General features: G+C 40.6%; 2 protein-coding genes across 2 annotated transcripts in view; both read left to right on the top strand.

Moving 5' to 3' along the window:
- LOC140225677 (putative serine protease F56F10.1) overlaps positions 1 to 23621 on the top strand; it is a 51697-nt gene extending 28076 nt beyond the window's left edge. The window contains exons 9-11 of the mRNA XM_072305313.1: positions 21485 to 21599; positions 22639 to 22774; positions 23609 to 23621. Coding sequence (XP_072161414.1) covers positions 21485 to 21599; positions 22639 to 22774; positions 23609 to 23621 — 264 coding nt within the window. The remainder of the gene's footprint in view (positions 1 to 21484; positions 21600 to 22638; positions 22775 to 23608) is intronic.
- Positions 8946 to 16647, top strand: LOC140225590 (uncharacterized). The gene is made up of 5 exons (XM_072304945.1): positions 8946 to 9196; positions 10316 to 10412; positions 11122 to 11282; positions 13183 to 13368; positions 14597 to 16647. The coding sequence occupies exons 1-5, from the start codon at positions 9164 to 9166 to the stop codon at positions 14621 to 14623; spliced, it is 504 nt and encodes a 167-aa protein (XP_072161046.1). The 5' UTR covers positions 8946 to 9163; the 3' UTR covers positions 14624 to 16647.
- Positions 23622 to 23902: the final 281 nt, after the last annotated feature.

Genomic DNA, 23902 nt, shown 5'->3' with positions numbered 1-23902 from the left:
TTTTCCAGTCCGGCCGTTCTCGAGCAATCCTCCTCGAGATCTCTTAACCGCTTTTGAGCTCTGTTCCTCTCCGTTAGCTTGCATTCTATGGAATCTTCGGCGATCAGAAGCACTTCCTCACTGGAGATGTGAGTGGAAAGGATCGACTCGTTCAGAGCTCGACACATATCTAGCACAGGCAAACAGCAGATCGCGTTGTGCCCCTGTTGCTCCACGACGAACCTGGCCACCTCTTTCAATCTGTTATCAGGGTCGGGATTTTTAAAGGAGATTTGACGGCTGCGGAGGGTCTTCAGATCCTCTTCGGAGCAGTAACCGAGACGGGTATTGGCCAATAGTTCGCAAAAGCTTGGATCGGTGCGTTGGCGCATGTTGATTTGCAATTCATCGTAATCAGTGAAATACTCAGTCCAAAGGTTGATACTGCACAGAGAATTGAAATGCTTCTGCCTCTGTTGAGTTGTTAGGTTCATGTACACCGGACGACCCTTGACGGGACTCAACTGGAGCAGGTCCCCGGTGGTGAAAATATTCAGACCTCCCATAGGGGCTCTATCGTGCGAGTCGAAAATTTCGGAAAGTCTCAAGTGAACCATCATGAAATTGACATTGGAAACCATCGATATTTCATCGATGATGAGAAGCACCACATCCTTCAACGCAATTCGCAACACTTCAAGGACGGTGTCGGAAAGTCGGGCGTACTTCAAAGTATCGCCATGTTCTACGGGTAACTGGAGGAGGGCATGCAACGTCTGACCGTTGATATGTGAAGCAGCCATTCCAGTTGGCGCACAGACGGCAACTTTCTTTCCCAGGTTTTGTGCTACCCACAGAATGAGAGATTTAGTGAGAAAAGATTTGCCTGTTCCGCCAACGCCGGAAGTGAACCCTCGCACTGGTTTCTGGACATCGTCAGGGTCGTCAGGCTTGCATTGGACGTAGTGCGTTAGTCGAGTTTTTAAAAACTCATAAACTCTGCGTTGATCGGTGTTCAATTGTGACTCCAACGCCGACAAGTCCTCGGTGATAGCCCTGGCTGCAGCGTGAAATTCTTCCATTGCTTCCTCCGCTGCTTCACGCCTGAAGGCATTATCTTCAGGGCCGAGGAGATCGTCCTGATCGTCCGGCTGTGCATCTCCGAGTTGCTTGGACTTCGCATCGATCAACTCCGTTACGGCTTCATGAGCGGCAAGAATGTCTGAGAGTTTCTCATGGTACTTCATTGCATCTTGTAAATCATTTTTCTGCGCGTCAAAAGCCTCCGCGTACGTTTCATGAGATGACTTCAGTTCCTCCAACTTTCGCCACGGTTTGAAAAGCAAGAGCAAACTGTAGAAGTATTGCTCCGGTCTCTGCTTAGGATCGGTCTTGTAGTGCTGCACTATGTGAGGGCGGGATCTTTGACGGACAAATTTGTCCCCGTAGCGATAGTAGACTACCGTCGGGTCTCTGGTAGGTTCTTTATTAATGATATCCCAACTTCTGGCGTAGTCGTAAAGGCACACCGTCTCCATTGGGTCAGGTCTCCGCGGATAATGAGTGTCGACCAGTGACGGACAGAACACGTCGGTGGAATCCGGAGGCAACTGCTCGATCTCCTTCTTGGTCTTCACTTTTCTACTGCGGAAAAGACTGACATCGACGAACACGAAAGTTGTGTTCGGATCGGTTTGGAAGAGGGGTGTGCTCAGCAAGGTATCAGCTGCCTCCAAGGCGCCGCATTCCCGATTGGCTAGGGCCCTGACTCCGTAGTTCCAAAGACGACTGGGCAAGCCTCTGGTGCTGCTGATGTCATCGAATACGTCGGTCATATTACTCTTCTCTGCTTTGGTTTGATACTTCGAGATATATTTGCCGATTATGGCAGAGGTTTCTCCGATGTACTGTATGTCGATGTTTCCGGTCCAGACGAGTAGAATAGCAGCGTTGTAATCGTTCACTCGTACCTCACCTTCGAGTCGCGGCAAATCGTACAATCTGGTTCTCGTGCACAGGTTTCTTCTGCCGGCTACAGCAGTAGGAACGTCGCGCAAGATGAATTCCTTCGTTATCGCACGAGGAAAATCAAAGCGGCAAACTTTCTTAATTCCAGTTTTTGTCTTTTTGGGCCTCATACAGTAACTGTTACATTTGTGCTGTTGATACTTCATTACCCTGTCGTATATTGTGGGAAAAGTTTTTTTGTCAGGTATGGAGCACGTTATCCGATCCTGAATGAATTTAACGACATCTTCACTGCACGCTTTACCCAGCACTGGCGCGTCTTTCACCCACAGGAGACAGTGATAATGTGGGGTGCCTCTACCTTGGTATTCTAGGCGTACGGTGTAATGCTCGACAATTCCCAGCGGTCCCCCGCTGGGTACTGTCAAAAAATCCAACATTGCTTTGTGTTTTTGGGCATAGAAACGTGAAACGGATAAGGGTTCGGAAGCGATAAGGGTTGGTAATGATTTTCCCTCCGCTGCAGTGCCTTCCAGTTCCTTTAAATATGCTTCCAGCTCTTTGTCATCATAGTCAGCAGGAGCGTAGGTGAAGAAGAAAGTTGCAGGCCCGTAAGCGTCGATCATCGACAGAATTTGGCTCCTAGGTCTCTTCCAGTACTCTTCGGTATTCCTGACTCGCTGAAAGACACTGGATAGATCCTTCTCAAATTCTCCTGCGGCCACGGAATCGAGAAATTCAGCAGCTGTTGTAGTGTGACGGGTAGTGTTGAGCACCTGGTAAATACCTGCAGCCAGCTGCCGATTAGTCGCCTGATTCAAGCAGTAAAACAGGTATTGTATGTTTTTACGGAACTGCGGTTGACGAAGGAGAAGCCTGGATTTAACGAAATCTGTAAACTGCACAGGGACCTCTCTGTCCTCGTGGAAAGAGTTCTTCCCGTACGGGTACAGATCAGGAAAACACATTGCGTCCAGTTTATTAGTTCTTGAGTCCAGACTCGACTCCTGAACTTTCAGCAATTGGAACATATCTTTCGCGAGCCTGTTCTCTCGTTTCTCGTAGACAGGAAATATGGTGTAAGGTGCGTAAAACTCATCTTCCTTGTCACGTTGAGTCAACATTGCGGCAATCTGCTGACACCGCGAAAGAGAATCGTTCTGATCAGGGTCGGACCTTGTAAGTCTTTCAGGAGGAGCGGCTGTACCAACCACAGGCTCACGATCTCTCTTCGAAGCTTCCTCGTCATTGGAAATGATCATTTCGTCACAGGCAACATACGAATCAACTGGAATCTGGACGCATCCACCTTCCGGGCCTGAGTTGACATTATTTTCAACGGCCTTATCTGTTTCCATGGCGGGATCGTGAGTCTCTGGCTGAGGAAGTACATGACTAACAGGAGAATGCCTAGCTGGTGAATTTTGTTCTCGCAAGACGGTATCACCGAAAGGGTCTAAAATAGGTGAAGCCTCGTGGAATTGTCTCACGTCGGAATCAATTTCTACCTGCCGAGTAATTCCTTGTCGGTGACTGTCGGAATTTGAATCAGTTCGAGGATGGGATGTTACAGTATTTGATTGTCTTGGATTTTCCGCAGTTTGCTGACCATCAGGACAACTCGTTGGCTCCTCAAAGGCGGCATCCGGCTCATCGGGATCCGTATCAGGCTCATCGGGATCCGTATCCGGCTCATCGGGATCCGTATCCGGCTCATCGGGATCTGTATTCGGCTCATCAGGGTCTGATTGCCCTCCTTCTGGGGCTATATCTGTGTCAGGAATGTAACTCATCAGATCCTGAACTGATTCTGGCAGCTGTAATTTCTCGTACAGAGAATTGTTCTCTTTTAACCAGCGCAGCGCTCTGATTACTTTGTTAAAATTTACTACTGATTCCCAGATTTTCCTGTTCTTTGTCGGCAATCCTCGGACCAGTATGTACAAATCTTGGTTCGGTAATACTGTGCGGTCCGATTGAAGAACTCTGCCTAAGTTCGCTTCAAGGGGCAAAGGGAGATGGAACGTTCTGCCGATCACCTTAGAGTTCAAGTTCACGGTAGGTATCCGCTTATTCATGACAGTGCCGGCCTTCACGACGACCTGGAACGCTTTGACGAGCTGTATGAACATTTTTTCGAAGGTGTTCAGATCTGCTATCTCCGGTGGGGCCTGAAAAGCCTCCATCTTGTTGATGATAGCAATAGGAGGAACTTTATTAGCTTTAATTTTCTTCTGACAGTACTCGCAGATGAACTCGACGCAGGCATCGCGAGCGATGGCATGAGCGTATATTTCGTCCCAAGTTTGATTGTTTATTTGCTTGATGTTGCTGACCTTTCTCAAACTTCTCCGAAAAAGAATTCTATCGCAACTGAAGCAAGAATCGAGGGGAAGGTCCTGAATTGTCCGTTCATAAGCCTTGAAACTTTCGATATACGTGCTCCTGATGGCATCCTCCGATGGAAAATGTTTGGTGCCTAAATTGAACTCTCCGCCTTTCAACTTGGCAGCCTCAGCTACGGTGGTGAGCATTGTCACGTCTCCACTGTACAGAGCGTGGTCCAGCTCATCTATTTTGGTCAAGGCTCGCTTCAAAGCTTGCAGCTGACGTACAATGGACCGCAACTTGGGGAAATGAGGCATGTGATTCTCTAGAAAAACAAACGGGGCTCCGTTGCCATTTTCCTCCCTGCAAGGCAATGTATGCCCCGACTGAACAGCATCACGGCAAACGCTGTTACCGCAGTCCTTCATGGTGAGAAGAAAGTGGACCATATATCTCAGGACGACAGTGCGACTGAGAGTGGTGAGAATTTTTTCCACCTCATGTGTCAAAGTGGCCTCGTCCAACTTACAGACTGTGTCGCAAGACCATGCGTAACTTTTCTTGTGCCGCTCCCAGTACAAGAATACATTCATTGCTTTTCCGTCTTGGACGCTGAGAGGTGAACGAGCAGAATCTGCTGTTTTGTAGTTGATCTCATGAAAATAGCCCTCTGTTGATGAAGTGTGTAGTTTTGTACCGAGCATAGCATCGTAGCGATCGGTATCTTTCGAGACGCTCCTAGCGACGAGAAGCCGGGTTTCGCACTCGGATGTCAAGTCTTTGTGCATCTTCTGAAATTGAGCGATCAACCTCTTTCGATGTATCATACACCATTTGACGAGGGATCTGGCCTCTATTCGCGCACTGACTTTAGAACCTTTGAAACGACTGGAGAGATCTTTGATTATTTTACCTTCCGGATGCAACAAGTGAAAAACGTTCTTTCTCAATCTATCTCGCCTCGAATAAACTTTCAACTTTTGCAGAGTTTTGTTGTAGATCCGCTCCTCGTGTACTTCTGTTGCTCTCTGTTGTTGTCTGTTGATGTTTCTTCGAGAGACCCGAGACCTGAGAAGTGAACGTTTCCCCGTCGTTCTGCGTCTGTGACGATGCGCCGAACGCTGTTTTCTTGTCTTTCGGGTCGAAGCAGGGTTCACTGCGGTTGGAAGGTTGGGTGAGACGATGTGAGAGTCGCATGCATTCATATCTTGCTCGTCTCTATTCGTCAAACAGACACCTATGCTTTCCCTGCGACTCCTTTTTTCTACTCTGTTGGGAGGAGAGACCGGTCGGTTCTCAGGACAAAAATCAGCGCCATTTTTTTTGGAAGAAATGGCACCTTTTTTTCGGCCGCGACCGACATGTTTCCTTCGGACCCGCTTGCCTGGTGGTTTATTCTGCTTCATCAGTGCAGCACTGGAAAATCTTTCTTCCAGTTGCGCTTTCATGGTCTCATCATTCAAAAATTCATTGTACAATTTGCGATATGCAGCTTTGTTAAAATTCCTGCGGTACAATGTTTTAGAATGAATTACTCGACGCCTCACTTCCTTTTGATGCGAACGGTCCTTACACTGACTAGAGGCAACCGCCGGTGAGAGAACAGTTTCTGATGTAGAGGGCGGGCTAGGAAATGTTGTTTGATAGTTACAATGAGCCCTGCACGATTCCACTGCTGAGGAACAACTGGTAAAGTTCCTTTGTGACACAGTCTCAAAGTCAGACTGCTGAGGAAGACTTGGTGTAACAGGAGGTAGAGGCGACAAGCTGTTCTCTTCATCCTGACTTTGTTGGAGTCTATCTTTTTCCAAAGGAGAAAGAGACAGCCTCTTTCGCACAGGAGAGCCAGGCAGTTGCTCAACAGAGATTTTTGCTGCGTCAGCCTGAACTCCAATTAAGGTTTGGTGATGACGCCTTTTCATCCCTTTGGAAAATGATTCTTCCGGAACTTCAGAAGAATCTGGTTTCTCTTGTTCATTAGATGAGGGTGCAATTACTTCGAAAGTAATGACGTCGCCATCATCAGATTTATGATAAGAAACGTCTTTACTTTGACTCTTATTAGTTAACCTTTTGTGCTTGTATATTCTTCGTTTTCTGATTTTGCTTTGTTTCTGAAAGTTGACATTTGAGGAATCAAATTCGCGACTCAGCTCATCAGGATTTTTGACACTGTCTCCTTCCTCTGAGGGGCTGCCGAGGCCGTTCATTTTATGCTTTCTCTGCTTAGAGGAATTCCTCAGTTGTAATTTCCTTTTGTAACTCTTACGAACCATTTTGAAGGACGGTATTTCCTAGCCGTAAATTATTTAATATCAGGGAAGATAATTATAATGTTACCATACAATCCGTTCACTTGAGAGAAATATTAGGGGAGTTAATTTAGCGTTACCATCAGATACGTTTTTTTCAGTAGTTGAGAATATCAGAAATGTATGAAACGGTAACTTTAAGCCGTGACAAGAACTCCCCTGAGTTTGATAAAATGATCAAGTAAATGTAGAAAGACAATTCTCTTTTTCGGAAGTGGCCAAAATGTGAAAATCTGGCCGAAGTACACTGAAAATCTACCTTGATGCAAATAAAATGGTCCAAGGGAGTTTAAAACTCAACTGCGAAAACAGGATGCATACGAAGGGATCAGAGTATCAAATTCCTGTAGGAAATAATTTAAAACAGAGTATGAAATTTCTTCAGAACTCCTTTAAGGGGTCAAAGAGAAGATTTCTCCATTTTCATCCTGGCCAGGAAGTGGATGTTCGTCAGAAGTTTACTCGTCCACTTTGCTTACACAAACAGAGTAATTACCAGGAATTCAAAACTCGACTCGTAGAACTGTGTAACGTAAGGAATTGGATGTGATGCGAGTTTCCTAAGAGATAAAATGTACTTATTAGGCCACTAGCCTGACAATAAAGAGATGGTAGCTCGATTTATTGACAAGGCCTGGACGTCTCGGAAAGAATTAAATAGCATCCGTAGTAGCACAAAGAGAACACGTCTCAATTTGTGAAATGGAGGCAAAAGTGGTAATACATATTCTACATTTATTGGTACAAATAGTAATTACCAGGAATTCAAAACTCGACTGGTAGAACTCTGTAGCGTAAGGAACTGGACGTGATCCGAGTTTCCTTAGAGATAAAATGTACTTAATAATAGGCGACTAACCTGACAATAAAGAGATGGTAGCTCGATTTATTGACAAGTCCTCGAGGTCTTACAAAGAATTAAATGGCATCCTTAGTATCACAAAGAGAACAGGTCTCGATTTGTGAAATGGAGGCAAAAGTGGTAAGACAAATTCTACATTTATTAGTACATAATGCTTCTAGAAATCAAGAAGTCAACTAAGCAAAAGGTTTGGTGCATGGAAGTTTCAGATTATGAAATTTATTCAAAACTCCTGGATGTACACAAAGAGAAGATTTCTCAATTTGTGATTCCACCAGAAAATGGATGTTTGACAGATGTTAGGTAACTCATGCACTTCCCTTACGCAAACTTGGTAATTACAAGGAGTTGAAAACTCGACAGGTAGAACTAAGTATGTTGCGCAAGAAATTGAATGTGGTATGAGTTTCCTTAGGAATACAAGGTACTTACAGGGCCACCAGGGCGACGATAAAGAATTGCTAGTTTCGATTTATCAACGAAGCCTGGGACTCAAGGAACAGACATGAGCTGCAATTTTTTAATGAAATATTTAGTACAATTCCTGGGTGAAACCTGAGGCTCGAAGGAGCGTAAAAGCATGAGAATATCAATGAATTCAAGTGCGACCGGATATATGGATGCAAAGAAAAAATGTAGGAAAAATTATTATTTAATGTTTTATTTAATGTTGAATAAACAAGTCTGGGTCGATCTTTATGTCACTTTCACTTCAGCCACGGGATCAGCTCGGCGTAAATTCGTTAGGAAAGAATGATTGAACCATTGAGACTGAAAGAGGAAGAGACGTTCTTTAGTTCTTATAGGTTAAACGGATTGTTTTGCTTGTTTTGCTTCTAAGGTTGGACTGTTGGACCGTCAATGCAGCGCATAGAGAAAAAAAAGGAGGTGTTTGCATTTCGGGCATCTTGGAATTTTTTGATGACTTGATGACGTAGGTGGGTACAGTGTGAAGGGGACGTCCCTGTACCCAGCTGTACCCACCTACGTCATCAAGTCATCAAAATACTCCAAGATGCCCGAAATGCAAACACCTCCTTTTTTTTCTCTATGAATGCAGCGTGTTTGATTCTTGAGGATTGTGTACCCTGTGACGTAGGTCGGTACAACCTGATCAGCAAAATCTGGAATTCGAAGTATAAAAAACGGACCATAACGTCCCATTTTTTCCGTTAAATCAACTCATGATATAATTTCAAACACTTTATGTAGAATGAATTTTTTTCATGAACTACACCATTTCCAAGAAAATCGATGATAAAAGTCTCGGTACCGACCTACGTCATCAAACAAATTCCAAGATGCCTGAAATGCAAATACCTCCTTTTTTTCTCTAAGGCCCCAAGGCCCCAGCCGAGCCAGCAGCAGTTCCGCCCTCATGAGAAGCGGGAATGAAAGTTTGTACCAGTACGATTTTGGAAAATGATGAAAAGGCACATGTTTTAACCAATTGTGCGCTTAACTAATTTCAGCCTGAATTATAATTTTTAATTTCAGGGATAGTTAATCTGGAATTTCTCGGTTTCGCTTCGTGTGTGAACAGTGTTGAGTGTTTCATTTCTTAGGAATATTGAGACAGTGTTGGCAAAAGTGTCGGACTTAAATTTGCGCCAAAACCGAGGGTTAGCGTTAGCGAAGTTGTGCTTGTGATTGTGGATGTGGTGAGTAATTTGCTAAGTCCAACTCCAAAGAAGTCTGACGAGGAAGTGTAAGAATGAGACGCTTTAAGCACATTTTGTTCGAAGATGTAAGTATGCTCGAATCATTTTCTCTTATCAGAGTATACAAGTGCAACACTATCCTGCCGTAAGTTGCAGTCTGAACTTGGGAGTCTGTGAATCGTACCAGGCTTAACAACATGGTAACCAAGGCTATGGGTCGTGTCCAATTGACGCAAAATGTTCTCTATAGAGGTATAAATGGACGCTTTTCTGCCAAACAGAACTATGTGCATTATGACGTGAGACCCGTCATGCATAACTTGCGCGGATGAGGCCATGGCCGTTCATTATATTCGAATGGATCTCAGGGTTCAATGTCTCAACGCACATAGTTTCGTTCGACAGAAATATGTCCATATTGGTAGCGATAACTTTAAAACGCTGAAATAACATCAACAATAACCAACTCATAAAACAAATTGGCCACTTGTATCAGTATGTGACACATGAATCAGAGGCGAGACCTGGACAAATTTCTACTGAGCGGAACTAGTGAAAGTGAGAAATACAGGGATTGCTTGTGGTAAGCTGAATTTGAAATACTGTTACAGTTCGTCTAATTCCTCTTGGGGAATTGGAAAAGCAGGATTGTCTATACTTCCACTTAATGGAGGTATCTGCCAACTGTATGTGGGACTCATGAGCTGTGGCCATGGGGAAAGAGCATCATGGACAGGGCTTGTTAGTTGAAGCTCTTACTGGGCTCGCGCTGAGAACGACTAAACCATGAAATCCCTGCTGCTTCATAAATAATTCCTGTTCACTCTTACGCCCTGAGAAGTGTAATTAAGACACCCCTTCTTTCTCACTCGCACATAGTTACGTCCAGTGGAAGTAGGTACAAATACATAATGCTCGAGCGGTGCGTTGACTCTAGTAGCAGTAAGGATGACACAGAGAACAGAAATATTGATTTCGAAGAAATGCATTTGTACTTAAGAGAGTTTCTGTGAATATAGAGATATTTTGAGGATTAACATCTTGCTTGGAGGAATGGAAGTTCATATTTGCTACTTTTCTCAAATCTTAAATGCCCAAACCAAGTTGATTATGTAAGTTTTTCAAGTGGAAGAATGATTCAGATCTTTTTATTTTCCTGGCTTCTATTCAACTATGTTTGATGTTTTGTTATGTGTTTACTATAGGAACACAAAGCCGCACACGAGCATTTCAAAAGGTGCACAAATATTCAGCTCGATATAGAGGAAGAAGTTCCATTGATCATCATTAGTTCCTTGATCGGTAAGCTCCAAAATAAAAGCATATGTTTATTCTCCCTTTCAGAACAAAGTGGTTGTTGTTGCAATCCTTATTTGATAGTATTGGTGTATTTTTACCTGTCGAGTTTTTTTATTATTATTTCTTTTCCAATGAGTAACACTTTGAAGGCAAGAAATATTATCAGAACCAGTCAGAAAGGCACGGCTCAACCTGGTAGTAACGTGCTGACAACAATTTAAGTATGAAAATCGCCAGCCCCCCCCCCCCCCCCCCACCCACTCCTGTGCAAGGAGATGTGGAATCTGAAAGCAATGTCTCTCATTTCTAAAACTTTTTGACAATAGTGGGATCAAGAATTTGAACGGCGGCAACGTCTAAATGGAGGAATGAAGAAGGAGTAACATATTCGTTTTAAACGGTTGCAGGATCTTGAATGAGAACAGTATAATGAACGCAAAGATTGAAGAAATTCTTGATAATTTTTAAGAGGGTTATATTTTAAGATAAGATTGTAGACTCTCATATGCAGACAATTGCCCTTTTTCACCTGTACGACTGTGAGTTGTTTCCACGTTTAGTTTAGAGGGATTTCTTCCATCGTACGAAAAGTAGCATTCTACGGTTTCAAAGCAGCGAGAACCTGTCTATCATGAGTGGTGAAAGCCACATAAGGCGGTTCTGTCATGTCTGTGCAATGAATTATTTTTTTTTTCTTTTTACTTTTTTACAGCGGAAGGACATTCTGATAAGAAAATAAAGGCCATCCTCAAGCCTGAAAATGCAAGTGGCCCAGCAAGCACTACAGAAACTGCTCCAGCAGTCCAACAAGCAGTTCAACAAGCAGTTCAACAAGCAGTTCCACCACCTTCAGTTTTGCCCCCCGCTGCAATGGTAATTTTTTGGTTTATTAAGATATTAAGATTAATCAAGGAGGCATCTCCCCTCAATGATGGCAGCTATATAAGAGGATGGAACTCAGAGACTTAAAAAAAATTATAGTCATATACTTCGGCAACCCTCCGAACTTAAGTTCAAAGTAAAGGAGGAAAAAATGAAGGTGGGATTGTGCCTTATAGAAAATTAAAAGAGTTGTTTTTAAGGAATAAAATCCTTCATATTTTTTAAGTAATCACGGAATCCCTTCTCAAACGAATGGGTAACGTCAAGACCCCCATGGATCCTGTCCCAATAAATTAGGGATGTCGATACTTATCCGATACTTGCAAAGTATCGATACTTTCGATCGATACTTAACGATACTCGGCATCGATACTCCACGATATCGATACCATGCAGTATCGATGCCAAGACCCCGATATCGACGGTATCGATACTTAATCTGATTTGGCCATGAAGAAGGCCTCTTTTTCTTTTTTAAAAAATTCTCTCCCCGCTATTTCACCTTCATGATGCACTGTGACAAACGACGGAGTAATCAAGTTTCTCAAGATGATTATACCTCAATAAAAATGGTAAAAGCTCAGTTCGATAACTGTAGTTAAGGGCTCAAAATAGTTGACTAAGGACGCGAACAGGGCTTTTTCGAGAGAGGCGTAAATCTGGCGGAATTTAACGGCCGACAGACATATGCACACTCAGAATCACGGCATAATTCAGAAATAGTATCGATGGTATCGATACCTCATAAGTATCGATACTTCAGCTCGATTATCGATACCGGTATCGATGCTTAGAGTCGATACCAGTATCGATACCGAGTATCGATACTTCCCTGAGTATCGACATCCCTACAATAAATTGTCATTTGCACGAAGACAGAAAAAGGAGAGAATGTATCGTAAAATTCCTAATTTTGGACTAATTACTTTCCACAGTGTGTTAAATTTTTTTCTCTTTATTACACATGGTGTCTGCCTCTTCGAAAAAACTTCTTGATTGATATTTTTCCTTTTACAAATCATATCTTGAAAATTGGATTTAAAGCTCTCAATGCACAGAATTCATGCCTCTTGCCATAGAAATTTCACCCGTCAATAAGTAAAATTCGCATAAAGTGGATGATGTGATGTTTTTCTGATGAGCTGTTTACCCAAAGGGGCGAGACAGCATTTCTAATTCGAGTCTACATTTTAAAATTGAATGTTATAATTTATCAGTATCAGGTTTGCCGAAAAGTCGCCTTTGTTTCAGGATAAAATTGTTTTCTTGGGTGATAGTATCTTTCGACGCACGCAAAATACGGCTTCCTTCAAAGCATTATTTGATAAGCAATGTGTGGTGAACCTAGCTGTCTCAGGAAGTACGATAGCTGGAGGTCTGGAAACATTGTTCCGTTACATAAGCTCAGTCGATGTGTTTTGGGGGTCATCGAATTTAGTAATTCTTCTGGGAACTAACGATTTCTTAAAGAATAGTAAATTCGATTACCCCAACTACGATCGACTGATCAGCACTGCTGCACCTCTTTTCCGACAAGTGATCCTTCTTGACATTCCTCCGATCCCGAAGAAACCTCTACTGGCCGAGAAAATCAGAATAGCTAACACATGGATCGCTTCACAGGCTTGTAGAGGTTTCCAAGTCATTCAAAGTCCCAGAAGTGTCGGTAAAGATCTTGTGCACCTGAATGAAAGAGGGATGCAAGCGTTAGGCTTGTCTGTCTGGGAATCTCTGTTTGAAAAGGTTCGTACTTACCTGAGAATTATTTCTATCGTTGACACTATCTTAAACTCTAACTTGAATAAACATCAGGGCCCTCTTCACCACTTCCTGCATTTGAATGATAAAGATGTATACATCAACAGATTTTCATTGTTTAATTGTTTTCCAGGCGTATGGCAGGATGCCCATGTACTACCCACAATACCCTCAATACTACCCAAACAATTGGCCAACCAATTGGCCAACCAATTGGCCGCAAGTTGCAGCACCCCCACCACCGCCACCACAGCAAACCATAGTTCAACAGGGCGAACGCAGCCGCCAAGTAGGCGAGAAGGAAAAAAGATTTCGTGAGGTACTCAATTTAAAGATATTTTTAGACAATTGCATGGAATCGCGGTTACAGAATTGAGTATTGAGTAATAAGAATTACAAATCATCATGGCAAAGGGTACTTGATTTTCTTTCTTTCATTGCTCTGCCTGAAAACAAATTGAACATGTTTCTGCCTAACAGAACTATGTGCATTATGATGTGAGGCCTGTTACTACTGTTATACATACATTTTTATGGATTTCAGGGCTCATGTCTTAAAGACATAGTTGTGTTTGGCAGAAATACGTTCAATTCTTGCTTTGATTATTTAATTCTTTTCAGACTGATAGATAGCCATATGGAATGATTTTCTGATTCTTTGAAGAGGAGGTTGTCTCAAGACACCTTGTACACGCTTTCGTAACTGAAGAACTTTAAGAAAGTGCAGAAATGAATGATAAAAAACTGATATTTTGCATGTCAAGATGTGACACTGGTCGAAAAAGGGAAAATAGATGGGCATTTGGAAGTTGATCGGAATGTATTTCTTAGAAGTAAGTCTGTAACCCATCAACTCTTCAGAAAAATGAAGATTAAAATCTAAAAGAAAGAAAGGCAGATGATGCAGAGAAATGTAGGTTATTTTCAGGTTTGGCAATGATAATTACGTAGACAGGTCTGATACATGGCCAGCGGATTGTTTCTGTGTTGTTCATGATAAGAGGGTTTTCCTGATCGAGCGGATTAATTGAACATATTCCAGGGTATATGGGGAGTTTTGTTGGCATTGGAACTGGTACAACTATTTCCATAATGCCGGTGGCTAATTGTGGTATTCTCACTTCATTTTTGACTGGTTATTTTGAAAATGACGAAAATTACTTAATTTTTGACTGGTTATTTTGGATATGAGGAAAGTTAAAGAAGAAAATGAACTTATGAAGTTTTGAAATTGTTGGCAGACTTATAGTAGTTGGGTGTCATAAAATAGTGAAAAGAGGCTTCTAGAGAAGTGAGGAGTTATTTGGGAACCAGGAAAAAATTCAGAATTCACAAAACCAAGAGTGGAAATTGTTCATAACTGCAAAGTTGAAAGAAAATCGATTCTCTCACTTATTCAGAAATTGACGAGACAAGAATAATTTGCACCCTTCTGTGTGAAAAAAATCATATCATATTGATTACATTACTCTGGTTGGCCCTTGAAACACATTTTAAAGTCGATGACAAACTTTAACCCTCTTTGTTTTCTTTTTCATATGTTTCAGAGAAGCTCCTCAAGAAGACAGAAGTAGACTGTGTCCAGACAAGTCCGGAATTTCCAGATTCGGAATTAGTACTCATTTTTTTTGCGGATTTTCCGCAAGGTCTGAAATTTTCTTAATTTTTTAGTAGAAACGACTCCATTGTTTCCTCTTTAATTTCTTCAAGACTGTGTCCAGACAAGTCCGGAATTTCCAGATTCGGAATTAGTACTCATTTTTTTTGCGGATTTTCCGCAAGGTCTGAAATTTTCTTAATTTTTTAAGTAGAAACGACTCCATTGTTTCCTCTTTAATTTCTTCAAGACTGTGTCCAGACAAGTCCGGAATTTCCAGATTCGGAATTAGTACTCATTTTTTTTGCGGATTTTCCGCAAGGTCTGAAATTTTCTTAATTTTTTAGTAGAAACGACTCCATTGTTTCCTCTTTAATTTCTTCAAGACTGTGTCCAGACAAGTCCGGAATTTCCAGATTCGGAATTAGTACTCATTTTTTTTGCGGATTTACCGCAAGGTCTGAAATTTTCTTAATTTTTTAGTAGAAATGACTCCATTGTTTCCTCTTTAATTTCTTCAAGACTGTGTCCAGACAAGTCCGGAATTTCCAGATTCGGAATTAGTACTCATTTTTTTTGCGGATTTTCCACAAGGTCTGAAATTTTCTTATTTTGATTTGTTTTTCTTTTTATAAAATAAAGGTACCTAAGTAAGGTGTGATAATCTATCTTAATGGGTGGCTATTGTTTTTTTTTTTTGTTCATTCTCAGTATGCTTTAAGGTTGTTCAAAATTTTTGTCTAGATTTAAGATTGTTCAAAATTTTTGTTTGGAAAAATTTGTACCGTTGACAGATCTCATTATGTTGTTTTTGTATTAATATTTTTGACTGATTAACATACCTCATTAGAATTTTTTCTTTTAATAATGTTGACAGATTAAGGTGATTCGATGGAGGCTGTATTTTGTGTCAGAACGACATGGGATCGCATAAATTAGTTGCATTTTTTCAGATACTCATCATTTTTCTAAAATTTTGAGATGGCAATTCCGTTGTCAAGAAACAAAAAGAATTCACTTCCCAATTCTGACAAACAAATCAAAATTAGGGAAGGCATGGTTTTTTCAGAGGAAAAATGATGCGTTTATTACGTTGAATTTGTTTGTCAAAATTGGTATATGAATTCTTTAGTGTCCTGATAAGAGAAGTGCGATCTCAAAATTCAAGACAGATGACGAGTAGGTAGCTGAAAAAAATGGAACCAATTGAAGCCATTTATTGCATGTTGCTCTGACACAAAACATGGGGTCCATCAAGTCACCTTAACAGCCATCATTATGTAGTTTTTCTATCAAGTCTTTCGTAGAGATTTTGTGTCTTTATTTAAAGGTTATTATATTTTGCCTCTAGTCTCTTATGCTGATGATGTTAATTTTTTTTGCCAAACCAAGCATATGTCGAAGAATAGCTTTGAAAAAAGCTATATAAGGACGTATTTCTGCTACAAAGCACCATGTCAGAGACGAAGCCACCAGAAACAGAGGTTTGAGAATGACTTCAGAGCGAAAAAGGAATTTGTCCTCTTGTCACTTCCCTTCTTTCTTTTCTCACTCACATTCTTCATGTTTTTCCCCCCTTTCTTCTTAAAAGTTATTTATTCCTCTACAATTTTTTTGTAATACCCATCAACCTTTCCTCCGCATACATACTTTCTCTTCTTTTTCGTTATCTTCTCATCTCTCCTCTACTCACTCATCCCTGTTTCTCTGCTCCTTCATGGTTTTTTCCTGGTCCTTCATAGTTTTTTCTTGCTCCTTCATCCTTCTTTTTCTTCTCCTCTTTTCGATTTGACGAGGTGAATGTCTGACGTACCCAAGTCAAGAGTCTCTTTATTATTCGATTGATATCTCTTTTCAAAGCTTTTCATGTAGATTTATGACTGTTTGGCATTTATTGAAAAATAGTTTTTTAATTACTAAAAGTTTCTATTTCTGATTAAGTGTCCTTATACTTAGTGTGTTTGTTCAATGAAGTAAAATTATTTTTCTATGGTTCCAAAAGATGTTTTTTCTTTTTTTTAGGGATCCTTTAATATTGTTTTTCCTTTTTGAAATTTTCAGAATTCTCTGAAACAGCCCCACTCGCAATTAATCGAGTTGTAAACTTCGTAAATAAGTTGGACTGCATTTTGAACAAAGGAAGGAAGAGCATTTCCAATGTGGCTGAGAATGTGGACCTTTTTTACCTTGAAAATAAACTGATCATCTAAACAAGTTTCATTTTTACTCGAAATCAGCTCTAAGATCAAGACGAAAATTACTTCTGCAAATGCAATTTTTTATGATGGAGTATTTTTTTTCAATGAATATAAGTTGCAAAATCCTTCGAACATTGGAATGCACTTGGTCCCATTTTGCAAAGTGTACCTCATCCAGCTAATTGATAGGCAATGAAAAACTGAAGCATCCACTATCGGTGATCTTATGCTTTTCTTTTCCCTATTCAAGGGTGCAGTGCTAGAAAACTGTTATTGTACCAAATGAAGTCCCCCACTTGTGAATGATATAATGTTTAATTATGAAGTGGATATGTCCTTGCTGTGTAGCAAAGTTTCTCGGATCCGTCATATTTTTTTTTACACCCTTAGGTGTCATTTTTATTTAATCATCTTTAAGGTATTTTGACGAATAATAATTAATTGATGGATGGTAGAGGAAATTTTCTGCTGAAAGCTATGGCTGATTGACTTTACAACTAACTTGTGAGAGCATCAACCGAGGCTTCAGCAGAGAGTTATACATGGTAGGTGATAATTATTTCAAGGTTTTCTTATTACTTTAAACGGAGATGTGTTTTAAATTTCAAAATCTACTCCACTGCAGATATACCTACATGAAAAGAATCACTACATGAAATATGGGTGAAGTGCCCAAGCATATTGCAATGATATATATTCTAGTAAAATTGCTATTGACTGCAGAAAATTGTAATTTTTTAACTTGATATTGCAAAACATTTACATCATTTGGTCAATATAAGCCGATTTTTAACAATTAAGAAACTGAGTTTCATGTGTTAGAATGATAGGCGATCCAATACTTATTTCAAATTAATCGCTCTGAAAATTGTTCCTTCAATGGGTAGATAGGAAACATTCCCAACACAACAATCCAATAGAAATAATTTTACCATGGAATTGAAATTTAATGAAATGTGTGCTGCTTGAGTAATGGAAGTTTGGAAATCGGAGCATTCAACAGCTCTCCAGCACCTCATTGGTGTATCTACCTATAAAAATTGTAAGGGTCAAAAGTGTCAAGCTCTCATAATTTTTGTTCTCTGATTATCAAGAAGCCCTGCTGAAAATGTTCAGTGTCATTTTTATTTTTGTTTGTGAGCGGAAATTATTTTAAGGTTTCCTTGGCATTCTTGGTGTTCTTTGAGAATTTTTGTACTTTCTTTTTTATCAAATAATTAAAATTTTCATCGTAATTTTTGTCTATATTTAGGAGACTACATTATTCGATGATTATCTTCAGTAAGTATTAGATCTTTCCTCCAGCGACAATGTTTATTGAAATTATATGAGATCTATATAGTTTCATAGGTACTTACCTGGATCTTGATCAGTTTCATCATTCAGGAGTAAATGAAAACAAATTATTTTCGCTTGTTTCCTCAATTCGGGGCTCTGATGAATAAACCCTGTTTGACAGCAATGTTAGTATCTAGCTAAAATTCCGCCCTATAAAATCCTTAAAGCAGTATCAATATAGTGGTAGGCAGGGTGACAGGTTCTGTATAACTTAGGAAATTAAGCCCTACTCACTGAAAATATGTCATGTAATTTTGCTGCGGAGCATTGAAATTCCTTCTCTCAGTAAAAAATTTGGAATTTTCCAGTTTAAAGAGACTAAAGACTTAAACTTAAGTGAAGTAAAAACTTAAAATTTTTGTGAGCATTTTTATGAAAGACACCTAATGTTGATGTCAAATCAAAAGAGGACATTCCAAAATCAGGGAAAAGTTAGTGGCCTCTACGTTTAAAATACCAGAAAAGAATTTTCTGCACTCCGAAGTTGCACACAGTTTCCAGAAATTATGTTGAATTATTTATCAACAGAGAAATGAAAGGACTCTGAGAGTCTTTGTGGAAACTTTAAGGATTGCGGTAAGTAGTTTCCCAGTTTAGCCATGGCATTGAGATATTCGTTTTGTCATTAATCATTATCAATAAAAATATGCCTACCTTCTGGAAATGTTAGAAAACCAGGGTGGATGTAATCTGGTAATCCTTAATTAACTTACTGTAGATTTCTTACCTGCTAGACTGCCTGTTGAGTTGAAAACAATTTTCACTTTGAGACAGATTCTTATGTCCTGGTTCATGCTTTCGTAAGTTGAGTTGCAATGTCAATTCAGCCGTAGCTTTCAGCAGAAAATTTCTTCCTTGACGTGACTTTTGATGATTCATCGTTGAGATAGCTTTGAACTGATTGATGATAAATGACACTGGGAAGTGTCATTAATCGATGAATCAGAGATCAAAGTAAGATGTGAACAAAGCTGTAAGAGCACGGATCGTAGCGGACAAAAGTGAACTTCTGTTCTACGTTTCTAAACTGAGATTTATCTGAGAATGTTTGCAACACCGCATGGAGGTTTTCACTTCGTAATAAAGCTGAAAATTATTTATCACTGGGGGAGTTTCTTTGGTAAATTAGCATGCTTAAAGGTACATCCTGATGTGAGAGAAAAACGATGGTAAAGATACCTGAGCGTAAGTATGTATGCCCTTGAGTGTTCACGAGTCCTAACAAACATGAAACAAGGAAACAAGACTGGATGAAGGTACTGTAATACCTAATTTACTTTAAAACTGCTAATAGAAGAGCCAAACGACATATCTCACTTATCTTGAATGTATAAACACTTGGTATCGCTCGGAGCAGCCTCGAACGAAATGGACTCATATCCATGGTAGAATTTGAGGAGTCAAAAGGCTGTAATGCCAGAAATATGTGAGCTTCACAATCGTGAATGGATTCAGGATCACATAATTTTAGTAAAGCGACTTTAAAGCACTTGATTTGAAACAGAAATGAAGGGAGAACAATGAGAGAAAAGAATGTTGAGGTTTTGAGTTCTAAGAAGGGGTATTCATAATTCACTTCACAATGAGGCGATAGACTTCTGCTCCAGGTTGTGAAACACGATGATAATGATTGTCACAAACATCGTTGAAGTCGTAAATGGATTGAAATCATTGAAACCAGATAATTTCATATTATCTCGATCGTTCTTGATGTCCATGAAATAGGGACTAACCTACCATTCGTGGTTTGTTTTGTTGTTCCGCTCGTGAGTTGCTGACTGCAGAGAGCACTAACACTGTCACTCTACCGTGTGTATGTGTTAGTAAATTCGGGTTTTACGATTTTTGGGACATAATCAAAGCTACAGCCTAAACGGTAAAAGTAAACCCCTACTCATATATAATTTTTAGAATCCTCATAACTTCAGGATGTTCCCTCGAAATAACCATAATTTCATTCCAGAATAGTGTAAGCGAGAAATTCAATGATAAACGTCAGCAGGTCGGGTCGCCCATTGCACCCGAAAAGCAGTTTAGACGCAATATTTTTCTTAGGATGCCTTGGTTATAAATGAAACTTAAACGCGCACTACACGGGAACATGACAATTCTTTTGATATAACATTATATAGGGCTCTGATGTCTCGTATTCTCCATAGCTTTGTCTGAAAGTGAAAATGGTCAAAGTGGATACTTTTCGCTATTTTAGGCACATATGCGTAATTATTTCTTTTAATAAATCATCAACCTCCTTGAAACTCAACAGTTCGTTAGACGGGACCGAGACGCATCTTTAGACACCAAAATTTCTGAAATCCGTCGCTCCGTTGCTTTGAAAAGTTTACTGAACCGCAACTAAAAACCCAAATAAGCCAAGTTCGTGTAACTATGGTGTCGTTGCCTCGACCGGGCTGTGCTGTGTTGCCAATTGTTGGAGGATAGGTTACTTGCCCGGTGGTGGCTACCGCCACTCATGATGTTATGATATAATGTATGTTTTTGTAACTGCACGGAGTGATATGAGCGCATTTATGCGCGCGACAAGTTTCGACCTGCGGCGGCGACCGCCGCTTGGAATTGAGCTTCTCGTCAAATATCTGTCAGTGTTTCGCATATTTTACCAGTGGTAAGTTGTGTAGTCCAGCTGCGTTTTTCATTATTTTTTCATCATTATGACTATGAAATTGCTGAATTTAATACCGAGTTGTTCATTGATGAAGTTCGGCGGAGGAAGTCAATCTGGAACAATGCCGGAGAAGATTATAAAAACAAGCAATTAAAACTGTCTTTTTCTTCTGTCACTATATTTTAAATACCGAAAATAAATGTACAAAAACACGGGATTCATCCTTTTTCCGGCTCCAGACAAAAAACACGTGGGAACAAAATGAAAGTGAGCACGTGTTTTGGACCTTTTGCGCTCCAGAAAAACGGTGTCGCGGCGACAAAAATTATGGATCGCGCGATTCCAAATAACGTCGCGGCGACACGGCGACACGAATCGCGTGCATAAATGGGCTCTCTGTTGTGAAATAGTTGCTCCAGGCGCCGCCGCACGGCGGGCGAGCGGCCAGCGCTAAACGCGCATTGGCGCCTACAAACCTAAGTGGATACTTCAAGCATTGTGTAATGCGTGAAGTATCCACTTAGGTTTGTAGGCGCCAGTGAGCCTCTCGCGCTGGCAGCACGCCGCTCCGCTCTGTCAGGCTTCGATATTTATATTCGCATAGTCAGCGTTCTTTAAATCATGCTTTTGAAATGTTTGCACACTCTGCATTGATTATATGCTGTCTTTTCTGTAGGTCCAGCGAATTGCGAATTGGCATTCGAATTTTATTATGCGTAAGTGCTACGACCATAGATACGAAACTTACCTCGAGGAGGTGAAGAACACGACATATAACAAATGGAGAAGCTGTAAGTATCAGATTATCAAGCGTCAATCATTAATTATCACAGATAGGTTATTCCGCGATTCGAGGAGACACATAGCTCCTACGAAAGGCCACAAATCTTTGTAAGAGATTGATCAGAATTCGTTCGTCATTGAAGAGAGCGTTCCAGTACTGAGTGGCAGGTTTTCGGTGATACGTTCGTCCAGAAACGCCTCTCCAAGAAGCATTGATTCTCGGATATGATTAAAAATCAATAGGTCAGCTGCGCTGTTCACAAAACCGTGATGATTTATTGTATATCAGCTAAAATTAATCAGATCTGCACTAAATGCATCTCTCTACACTCAATATTAGCCGAGATGTCACGCTGTGAAAAATTAGTTTCATGAAGTCATCCCTCGCTATAGACACCCTCGGTTTCTTCCACGCTGATCGTATGTCAGGAAGACGCACTTTTTCACAGAGTTACTCAACGTAAAACTCGGATGAAAGCAAGGTAGAAGAAACCAAAGGTGTCACTCCCGCAGTGGATGACGCCATAAACAGAACTTTCAAACGTGCGATACCTCGGTTAGAATTGAACTAAAAAAGTTGCTGTTTGGAGAGAGCTAATTATTTTAGGCTGCTCCAAATGAGGCAAACATCAAAACACGAATCCATGGTAGGCGCGACTGACCCGTTCCTTAGGCTCCTACTTTCATTCTGTTCACTATTGCTATGTTATACGACATACTTCGTGGTAAAGGAAAACTTTACTTGAGGAAATTGATCATACAGCAGTTACATCAACAACCGTTTCCTAGTCACTGTTAGATTTTAAGAAGAAAATAAATAAAAAAATCATCTGTATTTTCCTGTCCATCCGGTTGACCGCAATCGGTTGTGTCTGCAACGTCACAAAATTCGGAAACTTTCTCAATGATCTTTCCAATTTTCCCTCGATGAGATTATTTAACACTAATATTAAATCATTTAGTTACACTTATTTAAACTTTAACTTGTTAATTTCTTGGAACAATTCATGTGCTCCTGCTTATTCGCGATATTTATTTGCATTTCAGTCCGACAGGTTTATTACCAGTCATGCACAGAGACTGGTTGGTATCACCATACATCCAGTGGAAAAAGCGACATGTTTGGTGGTCGAATCCCCATCGATTTCTTCGCAAACATCTGCAAGGACGCATTCGACTCCAGGTATCGTTCCTTTAGATACAAATTATTTCCAGATGAGTTATCTGATGATTTCTACTCCAAGTTGAACTCACCAGAATTAATGCACATGTACCACCTGCGAAACCTACAGAGATACCTCTGTAACAAAATCTCCCCCCCCCCCCCCAACCGTCAGGTGTCTTCTAAAACACGTGACCGGGAGGATATGGCTACCATAAGTAATTAATGAGACCACGAAGGAAGATGTCGGTAGGAATACGTGACTTGCGTACGTACGTACGTGAACGTATTCCGAATAACGATGGTAACCACCATGGAGGAAAACATTTACAGAAAACAGAGGGGCTGGGCTGGGTGAGGTTTTTCGCAATACAAGTTAAGAATTACTAAACTCGATTTTAAGGGTAACATGCGGCTTTCTGGTCAATAACATTACAACCAAGACGGTCCGGAAATCACTGATACCTAAGCCTTTCGGTTTTTGGCGAGAAGAAACATGGACCATTTGGACCACAGTATAATAGTTCACGTCCTTTTTTAAAGGATTCCACATTTTTTGAGGTTTCAAAATTCCAGATTCAATGTTCAATTCATGGAGTCAGCCGCACGGGGAAAGACCATGAAACAAACATCATTGGATTCCAAGCCTCTCGGACTTCGCGGTTAGAAAAAAATGGACAGTATGACCAAAGGTTGATTGCATCTGTTTAAAGGTCTCCATTCCAGATTCATGTATCTCGTCGAGTCATCCCCAAAGAAACGCCAATGAACCGAAATCAATGATTCAGAGCCTCTCCATTTCGCGGTGAAAAGCCTGACATTTAGATCACGGTGTATAATTGCTCTCTTTGATAGGTTCAGATCGTGAGTTCAAAATTTCAGATTCAACGTATCGTTAGGAGTACCGCAATGAAACTCCTCCGATTTCGGCGGAAGAAACATGAACATTGGACCACAGATCAATGTGTACGTCTTTTTAAAAGTTCCACATTTTTGAGGTTCAAAATCTAGATCATGTACAATCATGGAGTCATCCGCCAGAAACGCCATGAACGAAATCGATGATTTCTAAGCCTCTCCAATTTTCGGCGGTGAAAAACCTGGACTATTGTGCACCGCAGTGTAATAATTTGCGTCCCTTTTTAAACG

Source organism: Bemisia tabaci, chromosome 10 (assembly GCF_918797505.1).
Source record: "Bemisia tabaci chromosome 10, PGI_BMITA_v3".
In the NCBI taxonomy this organism is placed as follows: Eukaryota; Metazoa; Arthropoda; class Insecta; order Hemiptera; family Aleyrodidae; genus Bemisia; species Bemisia tabaci.
This window is presented reverse-complemented; position numbering and strand designations above follow the sequence as displayed.